At 37.9% G+C, this 25,458-nt stretch overlaps 1 protein-coding gene and 1 non-coding gene across 2 annotated transcripts in view; one reads left to right on the top strand and one right to left on the bottom strand.

Annotated features, from left to right (window-relative positions):
- Positions 1-25,458, bottom strand: part of LOC120231229 (24-hydroxycholesterol 7-alpha-hydroxylase) — a 94,603-nt gene that overhangs the window by 55,280 nt on the left and 13,865 nt on the right. Inside the window, exons 3-7 of the mRNA XM_039231206.1 lie at positions 24,514-24,688; positions 23,081-23,230; positions 22,103-22,196; positions 15,831-15,938; positions 9,912-10,002 (exon numbers count right to left, since the gene is read on the bottom strand). Of these exons, the coding sequence (XP_039087137.1) occupies positions 9,912-10,002; positions 15,831-15,938; positions 22,103-22,196; positions 23,081-23,230; positions 24,514-24,688 (618 nt within the window). The remainder of the gene's footprint in view (positions 1-9,911; positions 10,003-15,830; positions 15,939-22,102; positions 22,197-23,080; positions 23,231-24,513; positions 24,689-25,458) is intronic.
- LOC120231263 lies at positions 6,945-7,049 on the top strand. Its single transcript, XR_005528293.1, has one exon. It is a non-coding gene; the product is annotated as a U6 spliceosomal RNA (small nuclear RNA).

The following is a 25,458-nucleotide window of genomic DNA, read 5'->3' as shown; positions in this document are numbered from 1 at the left end:
TCCATCAGAAGTCTACTAGAACTAATCCATGAATTCAGCAAAGCTGCAGGGTATAAAATCAACATACAGAAATCGGTTGCATTTTTATACACCAATAATGAACCAACAGAACGAGAAATCAAGAAACTGATCCCATTCACAATTGCACAAAAGCCATAAAATACCTAGGGATAAACCTCACCAAAGATACAGGAGGTCTGTATGATGAAAACTATAGAAAACTTATGAAGGAAATTGAAGAAGACACAAAGAAACGCAAAAACACTCCATGCTCATGGATCGGAAGAATAAATATTGTTAAAATGTCATTACTACCTAAAGCAATCTACACATTCAATGTGATCCCAATCAAACTTGCACTAGCATTCTTCTCAAAACTAGAATAAACTATCCTAAAATTTGTATGGAACCACAAAAGGCCCTGAATAGCCAAAGTAATACTGAAGACGAAAACTGAAATGGAAGGCATCACCATCCCAGACTTTAGCCTCTACTACAAAGCTGTAATCATCAAGACACTATGGTATTGGCACAAAAACAGACACAGAGACCAATGGAACAGAATAGAGAACTCGGAATTGGACCCACAAATGTATGGCCAATTAATCTTTGACAAAGTGGGAAAGAATATGCAATGGAAAAAAGAGAGCCTCATTAACAGATGGTGCTGGGAGAACTGGGCAGCAACATGCAGAAGAATGAAACTAGATCACTGTCCTCACACCATACACAAAAATAAACTCAAAATGGATAAAGGTCCTGAATGTGAGACAGGAAACCATCAAAACCCTGGAGGAGAAAGCAGGAAACCACCTCCTTTACATCAACTGCAGGAACTTCTAACTTGACACATCCCCAAAAGCAAGGGAATCAAGAGCAAAACTGAACTATTGGGACCTCATCAAGGTAAAAAGCTTCTTCACGGCAAGGAAAACAATCAATAAAACTAATAGGCAACCAACGGAATGAGAAAAGATAGTTGCAAATGACATATCAGATAGAGGGCTAGTATCCAAAATCTATAAGGAACTCACCAAACTCCACACCAGAAAAACAAATAATCCAGTGAAGAAATGGGCAGAAAACATGTACAGACACTTCTCCAAAGAGGACATCCAGATGGCCAACAAACACATGAAACGATGCTCTGTGTCACTTGTCATCAGGGAAATACAAATCAAAACCACACTGAGATATCACCTCACACTGGTCAGAGTAGCTAAAATGAACAAATCAGGAAACTACAGATGCTGGCGAGGATGTGGAGAAATGGGCACCCTCCTACACTGTTGGTGGGAATGTAAACAAGTACAGCCATTCTGCAAAACTGTGTGGAGGTTCCTCAAAAAATTAACAGTAGAACTCCCCTATGACCCACCAATAATACTACTAGGAATTTATCCAAGGGATACAGAAGTGCTGGTGCATGGGAGCACATGTACCCCTATGTACATAGCAGCATTCTCAACAATAGACAAAACATGGAAAGAGCCTAAGTGTCTGTCAACTGACAAATGGATCAAGAAGATACGGTTTATCTATATAATTGAATACTACATGGCAATGAGAAAAAATGAAATCTGGCCATGTGTAGCAACGTGGATGGAACTTGAGGGTGTTATGCTGAGCGAAAGAAGTCAGGCAGAGAAGGACAGATACCATATGCTTCCACTTACAGGAGGATTAGGAGAAACTTAACAGAGGACCATGAGGGAGGAGAAAGGGAAAAATAGTTGGGGAGAGGGAGGGAGGCAAACCATGAGAGACTCTTGAATACTGAGAACAAGCTCAGGGCTGATGGGGGGGGGGGAGAGGGGAAGGGGGGAGATGGGCATGGAGGAGGGCACTTGTGGGGATGAGTACTGGGTGTTATATGGAATCCAACTTGACAATAAACTATGAAAGAAAAAAAATGAAATATCCATTGGGTGCAAAAGATTAGGTGAATATGGAAGTCTGGAAGCCAGGACTGTGCCAGGTTCTTGTGGGGATAGAAACAAGGAAGGACTGGGCATACATTTGTTCATGCTTGTCTAACTCCTAATCTCTCTCAAATCCTTGTCCTAATCTCCCCTGCCATAAGGCCCACTCTGATCCAACTACTGAATGCTACTGCCGGATGCCTCCTACCGTGCTCTGATTTCTTTCTACATAGCATTCATCACCACCTAATATTTTGGAGTTTACTTATGTGTTACATTTATCATTAATTGCCTATCATCCCTACCAGAATGTAAGCACCAAAGGGAAAGTAGTATTTTTCTTGTGCCTTCCAAACTCCTCAAATAGTTCTTAGCACATAATAGGAACTCAATAATTATTTGTTGAATGAATGAATAGATGTGGCTGGGGTGAAATTGGTAAGAGGCAGAGGTTACAGAGAAGATCGTGAGATGACAAGAAGCCTCTAGGGCCACGTGAAGGCTTTAGATTTTATCGTGAGTGAGATGTGAAGCCACTTGATGTTGCTGAGCACAGAGTACCTGGATCTGACAGATCTAGGGGAAAGAGCCAGTTGAGAAGCGAAACCTACCGAGGGATTGGTGATTCACGGAACAAAGTCTTAAAGGTCATTAATTAGGGACCCACATGCCTAGGTGGCCGTGGTCAGAAGGCGGCACAGGTACAAAGCAAGTAAAGATGATTCTACACATAAACCACAAATCAGCTATCTTTTATGGTGTTTCTTATCAGCTGCCATTATTTTTTGGAGGGTAAATTACATTGTCCTGGCAGTTATACTATACTTGTTTTAGAAATCAGCTTGGCTATAAATATGGTAATCATATTTTCTGACCCAAGATTGAGGTACATAGTTTAGAAAATAGTTTTACTAATCTAAAAGTTTACCTAGGTATGAAGTCTTGTAACAGTATCAAAGTTAAATCACATTTAGTGTTATAGTTATACTAAATGACACAACAGAAAGAAAATGAATAGAGTTTTAGAGGCTATTCAAAGGGCCACCTTAATTAGATTGTTACCCTACCTGCAAAAGTGGACTCAGATCATCAGGCTATGGCTTCAGGCTCAAGAGTATGAACATTACTCCAGGGATATTGTCTGAATACACATGTCACATAATTAGAGGAGTGTTTTGGAAAGAGTAATATAGAAGTGACTTGGAATGCAATTAAGCTAGAAATTGGACCTCAGCATGTTAATTCAGACATTCTGAGTAAAATTTTGAAATAAGGAGATTTGGTAGTTTGCATTATCAACTCCTGAGCCAGACCAACACTGGTTCAAATTGGAGTTTTATCATTTATCAGCTGTGTCATCTTGGGTAAGCTATCTACTTGGTACATCATTTTCCCCATGTTTAAAATGGGGATAGATAATAATATTTAGGAGGGGCGATTCAAGGAGTAAGTGACTCAATAAGAAAAAGCACTTGGGGGGGCACCAGGGTGGCTCAGTCAATTAATGGTCCGACTTTAGCTGAGGTCATCATTTCATTGTTTGTGAGTTCGAGCCCCCCACTGGGGTTGCTGCTGTCAGCACAGAGCCCTCTTTGGATCCTCTGTTCCCCTCTCTCTCTGCCCCCCCCTCCACTCATTCTCACTCTCCTTCTCTCTTTGTCTCTCTCTCTCTGTCATGAAAATAAGTAAAAAATATTAAAGAAAATTTTTAAATAAAAAAAAAAAAGGAAAGCAATTGAAACTGGGCCTGGTACTTACTAAATGCTGAGTGTTAGCCATTATTGTTGCCATTGTTTCTACCCCCAGGATAGTATCAGACAGAAATATCTTCATGATATATATCTGCTGCATTCAGTCCCTTTAAAGGGATTGCAAATGGATACAAAATAATTCAATTATTTCTGTAAACATTCAAGAAAACTATGATACTTTAGAAAGAAATGATAATATTTAATAGTAGAATAAATGATAATTTATTCTATTTAAATGATAATATTTAAAAGTAGAAAAAAAAAGTAGAAAACTATTAAAAGGTCATAATAGTCACTAATATCATGATGTGACAAGATTGTAAAATTTTATACAACTGATACAGGTTATATCACTTTTGGTCATGCATAAGATTCATAAAATGATTATAGTTTGATAGACATTGTGTTGTCTGCTTTATATTTACCATATACTCCTAATCACTCCATCAGATGGGCACTCTTACTTTGCCATTTGCCTAAAGAAGAAACAGGCTTAAAGAACTTAGTAACTTGAGTAAGAAATTAACCAGTAGTAAGTATATAAAATTGGATTTGAACCCAGGCATTCTGACCCCTGTATTTGGACTGTGTTTTTGAGGTTATGACAGGCAACTGACATAATATCTGGTGATCTACAAATTAAAATTTAAAACAAATGACTAATTTCCAAGAATGTCCAAAAACTCAGTAACAAAACAAAATATTCTTTATCAGATTCTTAACAATCTGATAATGCATATTTCACCCATGATCAATGGATAAAATAAAATCATAGGTAAGAAGATAAGGCAGAGTTCAAAACCCTAGAGAAATGTTAGCATTATTACCGTTCTTATGGATTCTTGAACCTGAGACTACTCCATGTTTCAAAGTACTGATCAGATATTAGCTGAGACTAGCATTCTCCTAACTCAAAAATCAAGTGCAGAAACTTATCAAACATTTCTTTACATAAAATACTCATTTCATATAAACTGTCTACTGGGATGGTTGATAAAGCTGCCAATGAAAGTTAAATGAAGACATTCATCTGTTAAAATATATTCTTATATCTCTTCAATAAATTTATTCATAAAATATTTGTTGAGTAATTTTGGTTCTAGGCAGCTGGGGAGACTATAGAGTCCAAGACATAAACATTGTTCCTGTTGTTAGAGGGACTATGTTCTGATGAAAAAGAGAGAGAGGAAGGAAGGAAGGAAGGAAGGAAGGGAGGGAGGGAGGGAGGGAGGGAGGGAGATAGATATGCAGACTAATAAACAAAATAATCATTCTTATGAAGGAAATAGATGAGATGAGAATCACTAAGAGCGAATAAGAGAAAGTGACTTCAGAAAGGGCAAGCCTAAAAGACCAACTTGAGGAAATGACATTCAAGCTAAGTAAAACATGAATGAGAACAAGGAAAAGGTTTCTGAGCATAGAAAACCTACAGAGCCCATCAGCATGCACACATCTCCAAAGAAACAATGTAAATATTCCTTTTTCTTTCCTAACATCTTCTGGATACTTCCAAATCTGTTTTCATGTTAGTAAAATACACTTCATTCACGAACTTCCTTGAGAGCACGCACCACACCTTACTGATCATCTTCGTAGCCCTGATATTTCACACCATGACTTGACATAGTGGGTACTCAAAAGGGATTGAGGGCCTACTAAATAAATAGATGAATGCAGGGTTAACAATGAATTTGAAAGGGTTTTTAAAAGAAATTTTAAAACTTATGGTGCAGGGTAACGTTAGCAAAAACGGTATAGAGTAAGGACTTCAAAAACTCCCTCTTTAAAATGAGTGAAAAATCTGACAAAAATGGTTGGAATCAACTTTTTCATATCTTTGGAAATTAACTAAAGCTTACAGCAACCCCAACCCTCTCTCCATAGTTCCACAGTAGCCTTGAAAACCAATCACCTACAATCACAGTGCAAACCAGCAGCTCAACAGCCATCAGAGGGACAGAATAAGATTGGAACTCCTTCAAAACCTCATTTCTAGAGAATTCTCATTATTTGACCTGTCTGACAGTTCCCTGGAAGGTCCCATTTAACAAGACTATCTTTATCAGACTGGATTTACGCACTAGAATAAGTCTTTTCCCCAGGGGTGCTGGTTTGAAACCTTTAAAGATAATGAACTTTGCAGCTCCCTGAGGCAATAGATAACAGCTGGGACAAACAACAGGCAAATCAAAAAGATTAAAATGAAGAGCTAGGGAATGAGATGTCCTAGGGGCTTTGAAGAGGTCCATTGTATTCCTGGGACTATAGAAATGCGTGCCCTTATAAAGGACTGCACAAATGCCCAGGTTTTATTCAGGTTCTGGAAAGAGCTGACCTACAGTTGACCTTGGGGCTCTATGTCCATGGGAAGTGAACTTTAAGGCAGATCTGCCTACTCCCTAGCTGAGTGCTGAAGGCATGCTCCAACATGCAAGCAAAATCCAAAACATCCAAACACAGGAGTCTTACTGGTCCTTAGTGTAAAGAAATCTTTGTCCAGCTATTAGTTGAATACTAAACTAACCAAGCAGAAACATAGGTGGCCACACATGATAATGCAAAATTTACAGAATTAGTTAACAAAAGTCAATAAAGAAACATACAAACAAGAGCTGTGACAAGGAGCAGTAACAGTAAACCCTGAGGAGATGGGAGTGTCTGACTTCCAGAGTTGCCACATTGTATTATTTAATGCATCCATTAGCAACAGAAAATTACAAGACATTTAACAAGAAATATGCAAAAGTACATGGAACAAGAAAAATACCTATCCTACACAAGGGAAAAAGCAATCGGTAGAAACTATCCCTGAAGAAAACCAGATGTTGGACTTACTAAAGAGAAAAAAGACTTTAAATTAGATATTTTAAATATGTTCAAAGACTTTAAGAAAAATTATGTTTAAAGAACAAAATAAAGAATATTGATAAAGGATATAAATTATAAATAATAAAGATTAGGACAGAAGTAAAAGATATAGTAAATAGAAAAGCAATACAAAAAAATGAAATCAACAAAACCAAAAGTTAGTTCTTTGAAAGCAAAACTGACAATCCTTTAGCTACACTGACCAGGGAAAAAAAGAAAGAGGACACAATTACTAAAATCACAAATGAGGGAGATATTTTCCTAGTGATTTTACAGGCATAAAAAAGATTATGGGGAATAATATGAACAGTTATATGAAACAAGTCACATAACCTATATGAAATGGACACATTCCTTAGAAAGACACAAACTACAAAACTGACTCAAGAGAAAATAGACAGTGCTCATGTTGGCAGCACATACACTAAATTTGGAACACTGCAGAGAAGATTAGCATGGCCCCAGACCAAGGATGACATGCATTTGTGAAGTGTCCCATCTTTTTCTGGGGATGTAATGTACAGCAATGGTGACTAGTTAACAACATTGTATTATGTATGTGAAAGTTTGTAAGAGAGTAGATCTTAAAAGTTTGCATCACAAGAAAAAAAATTGTAACTGTGTTCTAATGGATATTAACTAAATTTATTGTGGTGATCATTTCATAATATCTGCATATATCAAATCATTATACTCTGCACCTAAAACTACTACAATGTTATATGTCAGCTTTATTTCAATTAAAAAAAATAAGAAATAAGTAATATGAATAGACCTGTAACAAGTAGAGAGGTTGAATTAATTAAAAACTTCCCACAAAGACTCTCCGCACCAGATCACCTTGCTGGTAAATCTGTCATATGGTTAAAGAAGAATGAACATCAATCCTTCAGAAACACTTTGAAAAATTATAAAAGGGGTGAGTACTTCTTAAGTCATTCTATAAAGCCAGAAGTATCCTGATATCAAGCCCAGATAAATCACAAGAAAACTACAGATTAATATCCCTTTTTGATATAGATATAAAATGCTTAATAAAATACTAGCAAACTGAATCTGGCAACATAAAAAATTACAAATGTTATATGGATATAAATATAAATATATACATATTATGGATATTTTATATCCAAAAAAGTTATATGTATTATACACATAATTTAAGTAGGATTTATCCCAGGAATGCAAGGGTAGTTCAACATCTGAAAATCAATTCATGTAGAAGATCATGATATAAAAGAAAACATTATGCCAAGTGAAAGAAGCCAGATAAAAAGGACCAATTATTCAATAGCAGTTTTTAACCTGAGACTTAGCTTATAAAAAAGTTGACCAACATGCCTGAAATGGACTCTGGTGGTGAGTGTAGAGGCCAGAGAGATGTGGAGAGGCATCCAAGTCACTAAGGACATCTCCAAGAAAGAAATGGTGATCTTGTAATAGAGAAGAGCATAAGAATGTGAGAACTTCCATATGAGTCAGATTCTTGTTCCATGCACTCTAATGTGCTTTCTTTGACAGGATCCATTGTCACACATGGGTATCTTCCTTGATATCAACCTCCAAAGAGTGACTGGTCTCCTCTCACATCTAAATTCCTGAGCTGCTACTGCATCTTGTGTGTAAATGGATTCTGAATCACTTCTATAGACACACAGCAAAAAACATTTGATATTTTATGTAAATTGTTTTCAATTCTGCAAAAGCCTTATAAACTGAAAGCATTGATAGATACAGCTATTACACTGGTACTGCTGTTCGAAGGAACACTTTTCTATCAGAGGAGAAATCCTAAAGACTATGACTTTGGAAAACCCCAAGTCAGAAGAAGACTGAGGAAATGGGGAAGGTAAATATGAGACAATCAAGGACATACTCCCTTTTATCCTTTGCATTTGCACATTTCCATTCGTTTTGTAGATGAAAGCCCCATAAGGGCAGGTAGTCTTGTATTCACTAATGTATCTCCAAAATCTAAGTTGTTAGCATTGCTGGTACTCAGCAATTCTAATCCTCACCGTATCTATAAGACCCAACCCCAATGTCTGCTGCTCACACTCAAGGCTCAGAGACAGTATGGCTTAGACAGTCATGTTGAGAAGGCAATTTGCTTTTTGTTTTCATTCAACAAGAAGCAGTAGAAAATAAAGAAAACATTCCAAAGAAAATATTTTCAACAATCATGAAATGGTGGGATGGGGGGTAGGGGGCTTTTAATTGACATCAGACCTTTTGTCCTATTATTATATTGTTTTTTTCCAAGTCATTTATTATTCTTTTTATACCAGAATACATAATTTGACATATTAAGGTTTTTTAAAAGAAACTACTCCCAAACAGGTCAAATTATGCTAAATAAACAAGGGGTTGAGCACTCTCCATTCAAGCTTATTACTGCTTTTTAAAAAAGATGACAAGCATCCAAATCTGAACTAAAAAGTGCAAGGTGACAGTCCCCATCTACAGTTCTAATCCCCTAAATCTCTAACTCTAACTTTTAAAACAATTTCTTTGGTGACAATTCCTTACCTGACATCTGTATTATGTAAAATATGCACCATATTACTTTTTACAAAAATCTGAAAAATCCTGAATTCCAAAAACAATTGAGGGGCCAAGAGATTTGAAGGTCCAAGAGATCTTAAGAAAAAGCCTGTATGTATGTGTGTATATGTATACATATATAATAGTGTATACTCATATACATATGTGTGTGTATATATATGTATACACACATACATACAGGTTTTATACATATATAAGTATACACACACACATACACACAGGAATGAGAAAGGACAAATCCAAGTGTCCAAAATGCAACCTTAAAAACAACAAAAAATCATATACCAAACAATACAACCTTCTTTGAAAGTGAATAAAAGTGTACTTAGTATGAGCTCTAAACATTAAAAGAAACTAGGAAATTGTTTAAGTTCATGTTAGTGAGGAGCATATTTAAAACCAATATAAAAAATATATATATATTTGAAGAAAAAGCCTACATATATTTGCATTCAAGTATACATATACAATATAAATATGCATATATATATGTGCAGTATAAATAAATAATATACACACACATGTATATATATATACATATATTTGCATTTAAATAGGGCAATTAAGCAAATCACAATCTCTCTAGCATTTATTTCATGATTTAGAAAGTAAGGGGGTTGTACCAGATGACCTCCAAAATCCTGGACGGTAATTAAATTCTATCTACCTGATTTGTTTATATCCTGTGTTCAATTCTGGATTATGTTCAATTTCTATAAAATTCTGGGCACTTAGGTTGCCCGTGACAAGTGAATACCATTAGATATCTCTTCAACTGTGTAATTCAATTCAGGCTGAGTACCTGCTGTGCCAAACACAGAAGATATGCCTTCCACAACCGTCTTATGGACGCTGGGATGAGACAGGACAAATCCAAGTGTCCAAAATGCAATCTTAAAAAAAAAACACAACAAATCCATGTATGAAACAATACAATCTTCTTTGAAAGTAAATGAAAGCATACATAATATTGGCTATAAACATTAAAAGAAACCAGGAAAATGTTTAAATTAAACTTAAAAGCACGTTGGTGAAGAGCATTTTTTAAAAACAGTTTTTATGAACAAGAGAGATGTTGCATACCTGAGAGTCAAAGCTATAATGTCATTCTGTCACTGTAGTTTAACTATATTATTTATACAGATTAAACTATCTTTACTTAAAAAATGAGGCAGGATTTTTTTTTTTTACTAATGCACATTATAAAATAATACACAGACATACAATAAACATTCAGAAGAAACAAATTATGACACTTAAGAATGTTAATGCATGGGGCGCTTGGGTGGCTCAGTCGGTTAAGCATCCAACTTCAGCTCAGGTCATCTCATCGGTTTGTGGGTTCGAGCTCCGCATCAGGCTCTGTTCTGACAGCTAGATCAGAGCCTGGAGTCCGTTTCAGATTCTGTGTCTCCCTCTCTCTCTGACCCTCTCCTGCTCACACTGTCTCTCTCTCTCTCAGAAATAAATAAAACATTAAAAATTTAAAAAAAAATGTTAATGCAGACAAAAACATTTTTTTAAATGTAATTTCCTTGAAATAGAAATGAATGAGCAAATCATATATTATGCAAATAAAACATGGTAATTTTCAATAAGCCTAGAAAAGTATACCTAAAATCCAATAAACTAAATGATGAGAGTACTCAATATCAAAAATATAGTTCTTTCACATCTGGAGGTTACCAAACATAGCATGCTTGCAAATTCTGTCTCTAGACCAAAGAAAATTATTTCATGCCTTTCCTCATTGTGGTATTACAAGGTACAATTATACTGCCACACACTTCAAAAATTAACTTTCTGTTAACTTGGGTAGATAGTTTTGCTTTTTTTTTTTTTTTTTTTTTTAGGTTACACAGTAAAGGAAACTTGCAGAAAATTGTTAAAAGAGGTTTGGGTTTCCCTTTCATCTTTTCTGTAAATATGTATTGTGAAAGAAATCACATCTAGGAAAATCAGTCTTGAAAGACTCAGAAAATACTTAATATTTAAAACACTTAAGTTTTTTGTCTCTTTTGTGAGGTAACTTTTAAATAATCCCAACACTCCCCTCTGTGGTCAAAGAAGGAAAAGCAATTGTCCAAGGGAAGTGCTCAAATAAGCCAAATTCAACTCTACTCAATGGTTTTCCCTGCTGGGGCATGAACTATGTCTGTGGGAGGGTCAATATGGTACTGTGTACATAAACAAAGTGAACGCTAGAACAAAGGCCACCTCCATCTGGAGAGCCTCTTTCTGTGGCATTTTCCAGATTACAAAAGCTTTATCCTAGAGACTATTGGGTCTGTTTTACACTAGAAGAAACAAGACCAGAAAGCTCTCTTCTCCTGTCTCCCCACTCAGGCCCCTTCTACTATTATGGATGGAAGTGCCAAATTACTGGATTTAATTAATAACCACTCCATACTCAGTTCACCTTATTTATTAAAGGGTTAGAGTTCACGGTGTGCCTGGGTGGTAGTTAAGTCGGTTAAGCATCTGACTCTGGCCCAGGTCATGATCTCACAATGAGTTTGAGCTCCACATCAGGCTCTCTGTCATCATGGAACCCACTCTGGATTCTTTATCCCCCTGTCTCTCTGCCCCTCTCCTGCTTGTGTGGTCACACTCACTTGTGCTCTCTCTCACTCTCTCTCTCTCTCAAAAATAAAGATTCAAAAAATAAATAAAGGGTCAGAGTTCATATTAGGGGAAAAAATAGCTTAGTGATAGCATACAGACTTACAGTTATATAAAAGAGGGGCTCAAAGTTATACTAAATAGTGCCTAGAGTTCTAGAGATTCACAAAAATTGGGTCATATTTATTTTTGTAATAAGCACAAATAAATCAGTAAATTATAAATGCCTGCACAATTATGTTATTTATCATTTTTAAATTTGGTAAAAGCCTCAATTACTTTTTTAAAAATAAAAGAAAAAGCACATAAAAAACAGCAAAGAGTAGGGGCAGTGGCTCAGCCAGTTGAGTATCCAATTCTTGATTCGCCTCAGGTCTTGATCTCACAGTCGTGGGTTTAAGCCTACTTAAGATTCTCTCTCTCCTCTCTTTCTGCCCCTACCCCTCTCTCTTTTTCTCCAAAAAAAGAGAAAAAAGGGAGACAGTAAGGAGTAACTAAGAAATTCATATATATCACTGAATCAACAAACAAGACTATTTGATCACAAGACCTTGACACACTCAGTTAAAAGTTGCTCTCAAAAGTACCAAATTAGTGTTCTGCCAAAGGGGGCAAAACCATGGTGAGGGCCAGGCAAAAATAAAAAGGGTGATCTGGTTCACTGAACTTCACAAGCAGCCACTACATGCTCTTGGAGAGGTAAGAGCAAAGGTGACAAGGAAAACCCTGCCCTGCTATGTTAGGGAGAAGATGAATTGAGTATGTTCTTCAGCATCATTTATTTATTCCTCCATTCAAAAAAAGAATTGGGGTACGTGGGTGGCTCAGTCGGTTGAGCGTCCAACTTTGGCTCAGGTCATGATCTCCCGGTTTGTGGGTCTGAGCCCCACGACGGGCTCTGTGCTGACAGCCAGCTCAGAGCCTGGAGTTTGTTTCGGATTCTGTATCTCCCTCTCTCCCTGACCTTCCCCTGTTCATGCTGTGTCTCTCTCTCTCTCTCTCTCTCAGAAATAAATAAAAGATTAAAAAATTAAAAAAAAAAAGATTTAACTCCTGAAAACAAACTGTGGGTTGATGGGGTGGGAGAGGGGAAAATGGGTGATGGGCATGGAGGAGGACACTTGTTGGGATGAGCACTGGGTGTTATATGGAAACCAACTTGACAATAAACTATATTTAAAAAAAAAGATTCAACAAATACTGAGGGAGTCTGCACAACATAAAGACAGTCTTCTACAATCCCGGTAAACACAAATAGGCATAAGACACCATTCCTGTCCAAGGAACTCGTCACGTCTAGTTGGGGATATGAAATACAATCAGGAGAAAAAAGAGCTAAGTGTATAGGCAATGGGTGGTGCCGACAACCCACGCTGTGCCAGCTGAAGGTGAGATGGGGTGGTGTGGGGGGTAGTGGTCGCTACCAAAAGGATTTAGAAAGAGTTCCAGAGAAGTGGTAACAAAGATAAAATGTCAGCTAGGAGATTCGTTTTGGAAAAATGTTCTTAAAAAGTTAATTTGGAAGGAATTTCTTGGACCTTGTAAGTGGTTTTCCCATAGAAATAATGTCACAAACTATGGTTCATATGTTGGGCCAGTCCACCAAAGGTCACCTTGACCATAATGGAGCCTTCTAGTGACCTGTCCCAAGCCTATCTTCAATGGCTCTGAGTTCCATGGGCCTGGAGGCAGAGCACAGAGTGGGAATGAAAAGAAAGGACAGGCCCCACCCCCAATCCCTCCGGCAGGGCCTGCCCCCTGCTGCAGTTCTCTAGGCAGTGATGGGACATCAGAGAGGCCAGACAGCAGTGGTCGCTCCCACCCTTGGGCATTTGGTCCAGTTTTGAGAACCAAGGCAGCTTATTATTAATGGGCCATTGAAAGTAATGATTGCCTGAAAGGATGGCCTTACTTCTTATAAAAGCAGAAAGCTAACATTCATTGAGCACCTTCTTTGTGCCAGAAACTGTTAGCCACTTCCTATTTCATAAAAATATAAGGCTTACAACTATCGTGCAAGGTAGACCACATTCATCGTATTCTATAGATGAGAACACTGAGGTTCTGAGAGGTTAAACAATCGGTTCACTGGCACCCAGCACTGGGATTTGGCATTGGGCCCGACGCTCTAAAGCCTTTCCAGGGTGTCTGCCCGCACACCAGCTGTCTCTTGGAGGTGCCAACAAGAGCCAGCAAGATGGAACCTTCACGAATCATCAGACACTTTCTTTCTGAAATTAATGATTTAAGTCCTTTCAGACGAATGCCAGGAACACATTCCAAAGAACTGACTTCCCCTGAGTCAGATCAATCGGGGCTTTGTGTCCCTTTCTTCTGGAGGATCCGTCTAATGAGATCTTGAAAATTAATCCTGTGACAGGAGTGGCTGTTTGGTTGCTGCTTTGGGAGCTATTCTGATGTCTGCCTTTTAATTTTGCTGTAGCTTCATCGGCATCCAAGAACACTGTCTAAGGAGAAATCAGTGGATGATATCGGAGGTACATAAAGAAGAGGAAAGGATTAGATGATTCTTGTTTGCCCGTGCCAGATGAACTACATAAGGCTGACGCACATGTGAGCAGAGGGGCCAGTGCTTCTATTTCTGCTTCTTACCCAATCGATGTTCCAACAGGTTAAAAGAAACTAGACTATCAGTACTTAGAACGCTTTCATTAAGAGGCAGGAGGCATAAATAATACTTAAAATACCTTATTTCTCTTTGTTAGAAGAAAAAAGAAAAATGGCTACATGTATCATTAGAGATGGGTTGAATATTCCCGTTTGGTAGAAAACAAATGCAGAAAAAAGGTGACTCTTTAATTTCTCAAATAATGTAAGTGCAGCTTAGGCTAGTGTGGAATCTTCTGACACAGGTAGCTGGTGCAGATCAAACATGAAGTGGCAGACAACGCTTGGCTTTGATCTAGTTTATAGCAACTTTAAAAAGAAACAGTTAAAGGGGTTGCCTGGGTGGTTCAGCAGGTTAAATGTCTCACATCTGGGCTCAGGTCATGATCTTGAGGTTCATGAGTTTGAGCCCTGTGTTGGGCTCTGTGCTGACAGCTCAGAGCCTAGAGCCTGCTTCGGATGCTCTGTCTCCCTCTCTCTCTGCCGCTCCCCTGTTTGTGCTCTCTCTGCTCTCGGGGCACCTGGGTGGCTCAGTCAGTTAAGTGTCCAATTATTGGGTTTGGATCAGGTCATGATCTCATGGTTTGTGAATTCAAGCCCCATGTTGGGCTCCATGCTGACAGTGTGGAGCCTGCTTGGGATTTTCTGTCTCTTTCTCTCTGTCTCTCTATCCCTCCTAGGCTGTGTGCTCGCTCGCTCTCTCTCTCTCTGTCAAAACAAGTAAACTTAAAAAAAAAATTCTCTGCTCTCTTCAGAAGTATTATGAGTTCCAAAGTCACCGGCTCCATTCATGGGGCTTACAGCACCAAGATGCCACTTAACGCAAGCAGGAATGGTACACAGAAGGAGAATGTGTAGAGGGGAAGACAAAGAACTAATGTTCACTGGGTACCAGCTCTGTTTATCTCATTGAATCCTCACAACAACCTTGTCGAGAAATGAAAAGTTACCATTCATTAGGTACCCAAGTCTGAGTAGCATACAGGAGCTATATTATCCCTTCATGACCCATAAGGAAATGGAGGCTGAGGGTTTAAAAGACCTCTATGAGATTCTGTAGCTTTGGTGGGGGATAGCTTGATTCCAGCCCAATTCTATCCCAAACTATCCATTTACCTACTCTCTCCCTGGTAAAACGTTAGAGTCAAGACTTATTTCAAGCATGAATACTAAGCGTGTTGCCTGACAAAGTGCTCCATAATCAGTGTTGTCACAACTGACCCCAAAGTGTAAGTTTCCCCCTTAGCCTGGTATAAGCTCCCTTGCAGAGGGCAGAATCCACTTGAGATCTCTGCTTTGCCTCCTCTGTGATCTTATCAGATTTCATTAGCCATCTGAGTTTTGTTTTCCTAGCCCACAACCAAATCTGTGGTCTTTTTTCTTTCCTATCATAAAGAAAAACAGAAAGCAAAATGAAAGAGAAAACTGACATTGTAGTAGACAGAACTGTAACCCTTATTAGTATACTTACAGGGACAGCATTGGACAGGGAAGCCCAAAGTAGTAAGAGCCCATAGTTGGGGCTCTTCTCTTCATTTCTTTCCATCTCTATGATATCCAGCACAGTCTGCATTAATGTCTGTTTAAAAGAAATACATATTGTCAAACCACAGCTCTGTGACAAAGACTGCTGATAATAAACAAAGACCATGCATATTTTTCAAATAAGTTATTTCTGCCATTCCCAGGTTTGCAGCCTGAGGCATGCTAAAGGATTTATATTCTTAGTAGCAGTATAGTAATTAGGAGGAGGGACTCTGGAGCACAACTGCCTTATGCATTGGCTCAAATCCTGGCTTAGGCATTTTTTCTTCTTCTTAAAATTTGATTTTATTTCTTAGAGCAGTTTTAGGTTTACAATAAAATTGAGAGGAAGGTACAAAGACTCCCCAGATATCCCTCACTCCCACTCATGCACAGCCTTCCCTACTATCAATATCATTCCAAATGGTACTTTTTTTTTTTTTTTTACCATGGATCAAGGACATTGACATATCATAATCACCTAAAGTCCATATTTTACCTTAGGGTTCACTCTTCGCATTATAAACTCTATCAATTTGGACAAATGCATGATGATACAGTGTCACACAAAGTATTTTCACTGCCCTAAAAATCCTCTACGTTCTGCCAATGTTCTCCCTCCGCAACAACCACTGGCCCTTTTCCTTTCCCCCCATCTCGTCTTTTCCAGAATGTCACACTGTTGAAACCACACATTTTGTAGCCTTCTTAAATGGGCTTCTTTCACTTAGTGCCATTCATTTGTGGTTTGTCTATGTCTTTTCATGGCCTGAGAGTTCATTCCTTTTGAGTGCTGAATAACATTCCATTCCCTAGATGTATCACAGTTTATCCATTTACCTACTAAAGGGCTACAAAATGTGACTTCCACGTTTTGGCAGTTATGAATAAAGCTGTTGTAAACATCCATTTGCAGGTTTTTTTGTGGACATACATTTTTAAATAATCTGGGCAAATAACCAAGGAGCATAACTGCTACATTTCATGGTAAGAGTATTTTTTTTTTATAAGAAACCACCAAAGTGTTTTCCAAAGTTTCTGTACCATTTTGCCCCATCAACAGTGAATGAGAATTCTTGTTGCTCTGCATCCTTACGAGCAACACCAGTGGTGTTATCAGTGTTCCAGATTCTGGCCAGAATGAGGGTAGTGGTAGTTCAGTGTTGTCCTCATTTGCATTTCCCTGATGACATATGATGTGGAGCATCTTTTCATATGCTTTCATCTTCTCTCATGGGTTGTGTTTTTGGTGTTGTATCTAAATAGGCATCATCATACCCCAAGGTCAACTAGATTTTCTTCAAGTAGTTATATACTTTTGCATTTTACACTTAGGTCCCTGACTCATTTGAGTAAATTTTTGTGAACTGTGTACAATCTGTGTCTAGATTTTTTTTTTTTGCATGTGGGTGCCCAATTATTTTAGCACTCTCTGTTGAAGAGTCCATCTTTGTTTTGTTACATTGTCTTTGCTTCTTTCTTGTCAAAGGTCAGTTGATTATACTTAAAAGGGTCTATTTCTGAGCTCTCTGTTCTGTTCCATTGATCTATTTGTCTATTCTTTCACCAATACCACATCATCTTGATGACTGTAGCATTACAGTAAATCTTGAAGTTGGGGAGCATGATGATTTTGGGTCTCCATATAAACTTTGGAATCAGTTTGTTGATATCCCTAGAATAACCTGCTGGAATTTTGGTTGAGACTGTATTGAACATATAGGTTAAGTTGGGAAGAACTGACATCTTGACAATATTGAATCTTCCTATTCATGAACATAAAATATTTACTTAGTTCTTTGGTTTTGTTCATCAGAGTTTTGTAGCTTTCCTCCTACAGATCTTATATATCATTTGTTAACTTTATACCTAAATATTTCATTTTGGGGGATACTGGGATACTAATGTAAATGGCATTGTGTTTCTAATTTCATACCCCACTCGTTCATTGTTGGTATATGGGAAAGCAACTAACTTTTGTATATTAACTTGTATCTTGCAACTTTGCTATAATTGCTTGTTAGTTCCAGTAGTTTTTCTGTTGATTCTTTTGGATTTGCAATACATATGATCACCACATCTATGAACAAAGATAGTTTTATGTCTTCTGTCCCAATATTTGTAACTTCAATTTCCTCTTCTTGACTTATTGCATTGGCAAGGATTTCTAGTATCATGTTGAAAAGGAGTGGTAAAGAGGACATCCTTGCTATGGGGTTCTGGTACCAATTTCTAATGTGTGTGTATGATGGTGGGCGGCGGGGGAGAGAAGTTCCAAACAACAATAAACAACATTTAGGACAGTCTCTGGGTGCCCTATAATTCAACTCAATTCTGACACTATCTACCCAGAAATAGCATGAGATTCTACAGGTTAAGGGTTTAGTCCTACAAGACTATAACCTTTCCCAACCCTTGCACCTGCCCTTCAGACGGCAGTCACCACCCAGGTTATTACCTGAACTCTGGACCAACAGGGTACAGATTGGAGGTTCCAAAAACCTCCTCCTTGGGCTTCAGATGCTAGCTACAAGACCAGGTTGTTATCTGTACTTCTGAAAATCAGAGGTTCCCACCGCCCATTCTCAGGTTAAATTAATTCGCTAAACGGGCTCACAGAACTCAGAGAAACATTTTATTTACTAGATTCCAGTTTATTATAGAAGGATATGATAAAGTATATAGAGAGACAACCATATAACGATATGTAATCATTTCATTTATATACAAGCACACAAAAGTGTGTATATATAATTGAATACATTATTGCTATTATAATTTGAACAAATTATATCTGTTAGATCAGTTAAGAATAAGGAAAATAAATTTTTTTAACTTTGCTTATATCTTTTTTGATATTCATCCCTTTTTATGTAGAGCTGTTTCTGATCTATATTATTTTTCTTCTCTGTGAAGAAGTGTCTTATTAATATTTCTTATAAAAAAGTGTATTGGCAACAAATTCCCTCAACTTTTGTTTGTCTGAGAACAGAGCCCAACGCGGGGCTCGAACCCATGAACTGTGAGATCATGACCTGAGCCAAAGTCAGACGATTAATTGACTGAGCCCCCAGGCATCCCTCTCTTTCACTTTTAAAGGATAATTTCACAGGGTATATAATTCCAGATTGGGGGGGGGGGTGCTTTTTGTTCTCACTCTACTCTTTTAATACTTGACTTTTTTTTTTTTTTTTTTTTTTTTTTTTTTTTTTTTTTAGGAATTAGATGTAATTATCATCTTTGTTCCTGTATAGATATAGTATTTTTCCTTCTGGCTTCTTTCAGGATTTTTTAAAAATTATTTTATTTTATTTCCGAGAGAGAGAGAGACAACGTCAGCTGGGGAGTGTCAGAGAGAGAGGGAGACACAGAATCTGAAACAGGCTTCAGACTCTGATCTGGCTGTCAGCACAGAGCCCTATGCGGGGCTCGAACCCACGAACTGTGAGATCATGACCTGAGCGGAAGTTGGACGCTTACCCGACTGAGCCACCCAGGCGCCCCTCTTTCAGGATTTTTTATCTTTGGTTTTCTGTAATATGCTGACGTTTAGTTTTTGGTGTTTACATGACTGGTGTTCTCTGAGTTTCCTGGCTGTATGGTTTAGTGTCTGACATTAAATGGGGGAATATTCTGTCATTATTATTGTCAAATACATCTTCTGTTCCTTTTTCCCTTTTTTTCTCCTTTTGGTTTTCCCATTTTCAGTACGTTATGTCTCTTGTAGTTGTCCCACATTTCCACAGTTTTTGGATGTTCTGCTCTATTTTTTTTAGTGCTTGTTCTCTTTGCTTTTCAGTTTTTGGGGATTCAGCAGATATATCCTCTAGCTCACAGATTCTTTTCTCAGCTCCACCAGTCCACAAATAAGCCCATCAAAGGCATTCTTCATTTGTTAGTGTTTATTATACCTAGCATTTAATTTTGGTTCCTTCTAAAGATTTCCATCTCTCTCTGCTTACACGGGCCATCTGTTCTGACATATAGTCTATTTTATGCGTAGAGCCCAGTTGTTTCAAAGTCCCAGTCTGCTAATTCCAACATTGGTCTGTCCCACTTGCTACCTGTTGTTAGGATGGAGTGGCCACTTCCAAGATCCTTACATGTGAACCTGGCTTAGTTACTCAAGGCCTGGGTAACCTTGGACAAGTTACTTTAAGCTCATCAATATAATGGTCATAACGTGGTATCTACCTCATAGGATTGTTGTGAGAATTAAATTGTTACTACCTATGAAGTGCCTAAAACATAACTTAGTACATAATACCATTTTGACAATTTTTTTTAAATAAACCTCTGCTTTTAGGAAAATACCAGCAACACAGAAATATAGATCTCTGGAGAATTCAAGAGAAACCCCTTCCCCCATTTGCCATGAAGATTCTTAGCCTATACACCATGAAGAAAAAATTAGCAAGCCAATATATATTATAAATACCTCAACATGTGGAGAACTGATATTTGACTGGAATGGTGCCAACGAAGTTCAGGGACCCATCCAAGGCTACCTATAGTCACTCTTGGGTCACCATAATAAATTCCCTGAAAGCATTTTCGTCACTGTGAGGTTTCTTAAACACCCCTTTGTCAGTGACCATTCCCCACCATGGGTTAGAAATTCAGACACTGTAACATTTTCACTGAGTTACTCATGTACTTGGAACCTTAAATAACTCAGGTTTAGGTTACACAAATGATGGTAGCTGAAGCCTAGTCATTGCTTGCTAAGGTGAGTTCTGTTTCATAGGCTTTATAAGTATTTAGCCATTCAATCACCACCATAATTCCAAGAAGCAGATATCATTATCTTCACCATTTTACATATGAGGAAACTGAAGCACAATTAAGTTAGGGAACGTTGCCAGGGATAGGTAGCTTTTCAGTGACCGCATTGGGATTCACACTCTATGAGACTGGTCCTGGCTCCAGAGCCCACACTCTTAGCTACTGCATTATACTGCCCCATGAGAGATACAAGCCACAGCTCTCATGGATTAGGGATTAAGAGAACTCCATTGTGCCATTAGCAGTTTTACTTTGAGTCTTATGATACAAGAAATAACTGTTAAATCACTATCAAAGAAAATACATGATGAGAGACTATTGCTGTTACTTACAAAGGCATGTAATGTTTCAAAAGTGATTAACCACCCTAATCCTCAGCTTAATCTCCACAGTTTTATAGGTATTATAGTTGTTGTGAAAAACAAATGGGTCATGAACTTGTGGAATGTTCAGCACAACGCCTAGCATAGAGTAAGCACCCCAGAAATGATAGTGATGTCTCATTGTTACTGTTTTTGTGACAATGATTTAGCAAAATTGAAAATTCTAGGTTTTATCATACAACGTAAATTGTTACAACACAAAGTTTGTGTCCCATGAAAAATCCTACAGATGGATTTCATTCAGTGGATATGCGATTCTATAGGTAGTTTTAATTTTAAATGAAAATACTAGTTTAATATACATCTAGAATAACAAGGGGGAAATCACATTTGATGTTTACAATGTGATAAAGTGTGTGTGTAATATTTTAAGAAAACAAAAACTTCTTCCAGTCTTCTGATTAACTAGGCCATTGAAATCTACTTATACAGTAGAAGACAACGGAATCTTTTATTTTCTTCTTAGCCCACATTAAAAAAATTGGGTACAAAACACAAGCTCAGTGTGAACTCTGCTGGAAGAAACAGAAGTGATACACAAAAAAAGAAAACTTCTCGTGAATGTTTAAACTGAGTTCTGTCCCAGTCCTATTTAAAAAAAATTTTAAGTGCTTGTTAATTTTTTTTAGAGAGAGAGAGAAAGACAGAGTGCAAGCAGGGGAGGGGCAGAGAGAGGGAGACACAGAATCCGAAGCAGGCTCCAGGCTCCCAGCTAGCTGTCAGCTCAGAGCCCGACATGGGGCTCAAACCCATGAACCATGGGATCATGACCTGAGCCGAAGTCAGATGCTTAACCAACTGAGCCACCCAAGTGCCTCTGTCCTAAAGTCTTAAATGGATTAGCAGGGGCCCCTGGGTGGTTCCACAGAATTATTCTGTGGTTACAGAATATGTGGTTACAGAATAGTGAAGACATACAAACAACACAGCGCTTGATACAAAAATGTCACCCAAATAATCTCATGATGTTTAGCAAAACATCTCTTAAAAATCATAGCTTATGACTGCTTTCATCCCATATATTGTGGGAAAAAAGCTAAGTAATACTTACCATGGAGTTATCTTTCGCAGATCTGTATGTTTTTATATCAGGAATATTTTTCTCAAAGAGTGCTAAAAGCCACTTTTTGGACTTTGACCAGTGTCTAGGTGAGCAAAAAATAGGTGCAGAAGTTAATTTGAAAGCACTTCAGGAATAACAGGTCACAGTGTGAAAAGGGGTGTTTCTATGGAATTATTTCCCCAAATTCCTTCTTCAGTTTTGCCAAAGTTTCATGTGAGGTCCTCCTTCAGACTTACTATTCCAAAAGAAAAATCGAGGGGGGAAGGCAGCCACATTTTAGTGGGGTTTGTTTTTGCAAACAAAAGTTTGAATTGGCATTGTATAAAAAAAAAATGGGGTCTGTGACCTGCTTGCTCTACTTTTACTCGGGCTGTTGTCAGTTGCTGAAAGATGAAAAAGTAGCACAGTGACCCAGGACTGGCTTAAGCCGGGTGAGGCAAACTGGCTATGATCTTTTTAATATTATCTGATCAGTCACCACTGCAGACCAGATGCTAAGGCATTTAAAAATTCATGTGTTATTTTGCATTAGAACCATAGAGCCAACTGTGAGAAATACATTTGACCACGCCTCCTCTTGACCACACCTCCTTTTGCCACAATGTCTAAGATCAGTCACACTGGGTGATTTAGCATGGTTCCAAACTATGGCAATGAGTGTAATAATAATAAGCAGTAAATGAGAGAAATTCTTCGTTTCATTCTGATATGCACTTTCTCTTGCTTTCTCTCCCCCCGCCCTGTCTCATTTTTGCTCCTCAAAGGAAAAAAAAAAAGAAATAATGCATCTCTCTTAAATTACTCCATCAATTCACACACACCCCAAAACAAACTGGTCATGAGAAGTAGCTTTTGTGTCTTCCACTTGGATGCTGCTCTTCCTACTCAGAAGAGGAAAATGAGACAGGTATGTGTTGCTGGGAGGAACTTGGTGGATGAATTAATTACAGGGAAGGGCTCGTCTACCTTAGCAGACATTCTGGGATGTGGGACCCGCACTCGAAACCTTCATCGTAAGCTTGAAAATGCTGATGGAACTCCTTGACTTTTCTCTCATTTGTGGGAAAGAAACCGTCTTGGAAGAGTGTATTCACTGTGACTGGATAAAGGAGATGCCTACAAAGATAAAGACACATAAAAAGTCAGACCGATGACCAAAGAAGAAAGGCACAGGATACAAAAAAAGGGCATTATTTAATAGATATATATTAGGGGTAGATAATAATGTGACAGATTCTTTTGGGAAAGAGTCACTCTTAAAAAGTTTTAATATTTGCTCACTGTGGTCAGATAACTTAGGGGTAACTGAAATTGTGGTTTATCTCTTTGAAGATTTTAAAATGCTTTCTAAGCAAGCATTGTTAGATCTTGACAAATAAGAGATGATATACCAGAAAAAAAATTGATTCAATACAATTTCAACAAGCACTTACTTAGCAAGTAATACCAATAACTAAGGTATAGTCCATGACTTTAAAGAGCAACAAAAATTAACCAAAGAATCAGGGTAACACCAGTCACCAAATTTCCTAAGCTCCTATAGGATCCCACAGATCTGAACTACCGAATATTGAAGTATAGTACCTATCATCATTAAGTTTTGCCATAAGTAAATAAAATGATTACTATGGCATACCTAAGTGAAAACATATCAAAGATTATTAATAAGACTTAGACTAGTAACACCAAGTACTGTTTGTTTCATTTTTATTGAATTCTTCACTAGAAGTTTTTCAGGATCTCCTTCCCCCAAAGTTTCAAAGACATCCAAGAATTTTTTTTGTTTTGCTGTAGATACTGACATGCTACAAGTTTGGTTGGTTGGGTTTTTTTTTCCTCTCTCTCTTGCTGTACCTCTAACAAAATATTCTTTTTTTATGAGTCTGAACTATTGAATCCTGCCCTCAGCATCCCAGTATCCCACTGAGATGGAAAAGTGGCTGACTTGGTGACTTCAATTCCAACCAATCTCCTCATGCATGCTGGGAATTTTTCTCACGGCTCCTATGCCCATCGCTTACCTTTGCCAGAAAGTTTTAGAATGTGACTCAGGCCACTTGACTTCCTCCATTGTCCTTCCCTGTCTCCTATCAGCATCCCCTCTAGGGTAGATATGATCTATGTGGCATGGAATCACTACGGAGAAATTACTGTAAATGTATTAAAATGACTGTATTGGCTTATTTGCTCACCTTACAATTGGGGCATTAACTAAAAGCTACCTGTTAATTAGAATTTAAAAAACTAATATAATCTCTTAATTACCGAGTTAGACTTCATTAATCCACCAGATAATTTTTTAAGTTCAATGCAATGGCTGCAGATTTTTTATTCCTCCCCCCAAAAAAACTACACGCGAAAACCCTACAAGATCAAAAAATACTAATGCATTTATTTACCTTACTAAGTTGTTCAGCTCCATTGTCCCATGAGTGCCTAAATTCTCCAGTTGCTTATGTAACTCTTCAGTCAGTTGTCCAGTGAGTTGATATAGGTTGATAGTCCCTATTTTCCCTTTGATCATGACATAAAGTTTTTCATGCAGTGTTAAAAAAGTATTCTTTGGAATTGATGCTATAAACAGAGAAAACTATTTTCAAAAGAAGCAACAACTCCTTGAAGCAAATAGCCAGCCCACACCTCCTATAACTTGGTCAGTAGGGACTAGAGCCAAAGTCCTCCCAGTACATAAGATCACCTCTTGCAAATAAGAGCAGGTGAAGATTTGACCTATCCTGTGACACAGTAAAAGTCTGTAGGGAAATTCACTTTAAGGGGTGATCTACACGTGGGTGATTAGGAGGGCCTCTGGGAAACACAAATGTAGTGATTTCATTTTTATGTTTCTTTATTTTAAAAAATTTTAATGTTTATTTTATTTTTAAGACCAAGAGAAACAGAGCATGAGCAGGGGAGATGCAGAGAGACAGGGAGACACAGAATCTGAAGCAGGCTCCAGGCTCCGAGCTGTCAACACAAAGCCCGACGTGGGACTTGAACTCAGGAACTGTGCGATCAGGTCCTGAGCCGAAGTTGGATGCTTAACCGATCTGAGCCAAAATTGGACGCTTAACCGACCAACCAACCGAAAATATTCCCTTATTTTCATGTTTAAAGGCTTTCATTGGCTTCCTAACCTTAACAAAGTTTACAAGGCATTCTAACATCTTTCTAGTCTTCTGGTAACATTTCCAGCCCCTTCTCCCCCCAAATCTGTATTCCAGGTACAGTGTATTGTTCCTAGTATTTATTTCCCAGCATTTTTATGAGACATTCTATCTGCTCAAAACATTCTTTACTTGACCACCCTCATCCCATTTCCACATGCCTGCAACCATAAGCCA

Source organism: Hyaena hyaena, unplaced genomic scaffold, assembly GCF_003009895.1.
Source record: "Hyaena hyaena isolate Hyena2069 unplaced genomic scaffold, ASM300989v1 scaffold_55, whole genome shotgun sequence".
NCBI lineage: Eukaryota > Metazoa > Chordata > Mammalia > Carnivora > Hyaenidae > Hyaena > Hyaena hyaena.
This window is presented reverse-complemented; position numbering and strand designations above follow the sequence as displayed.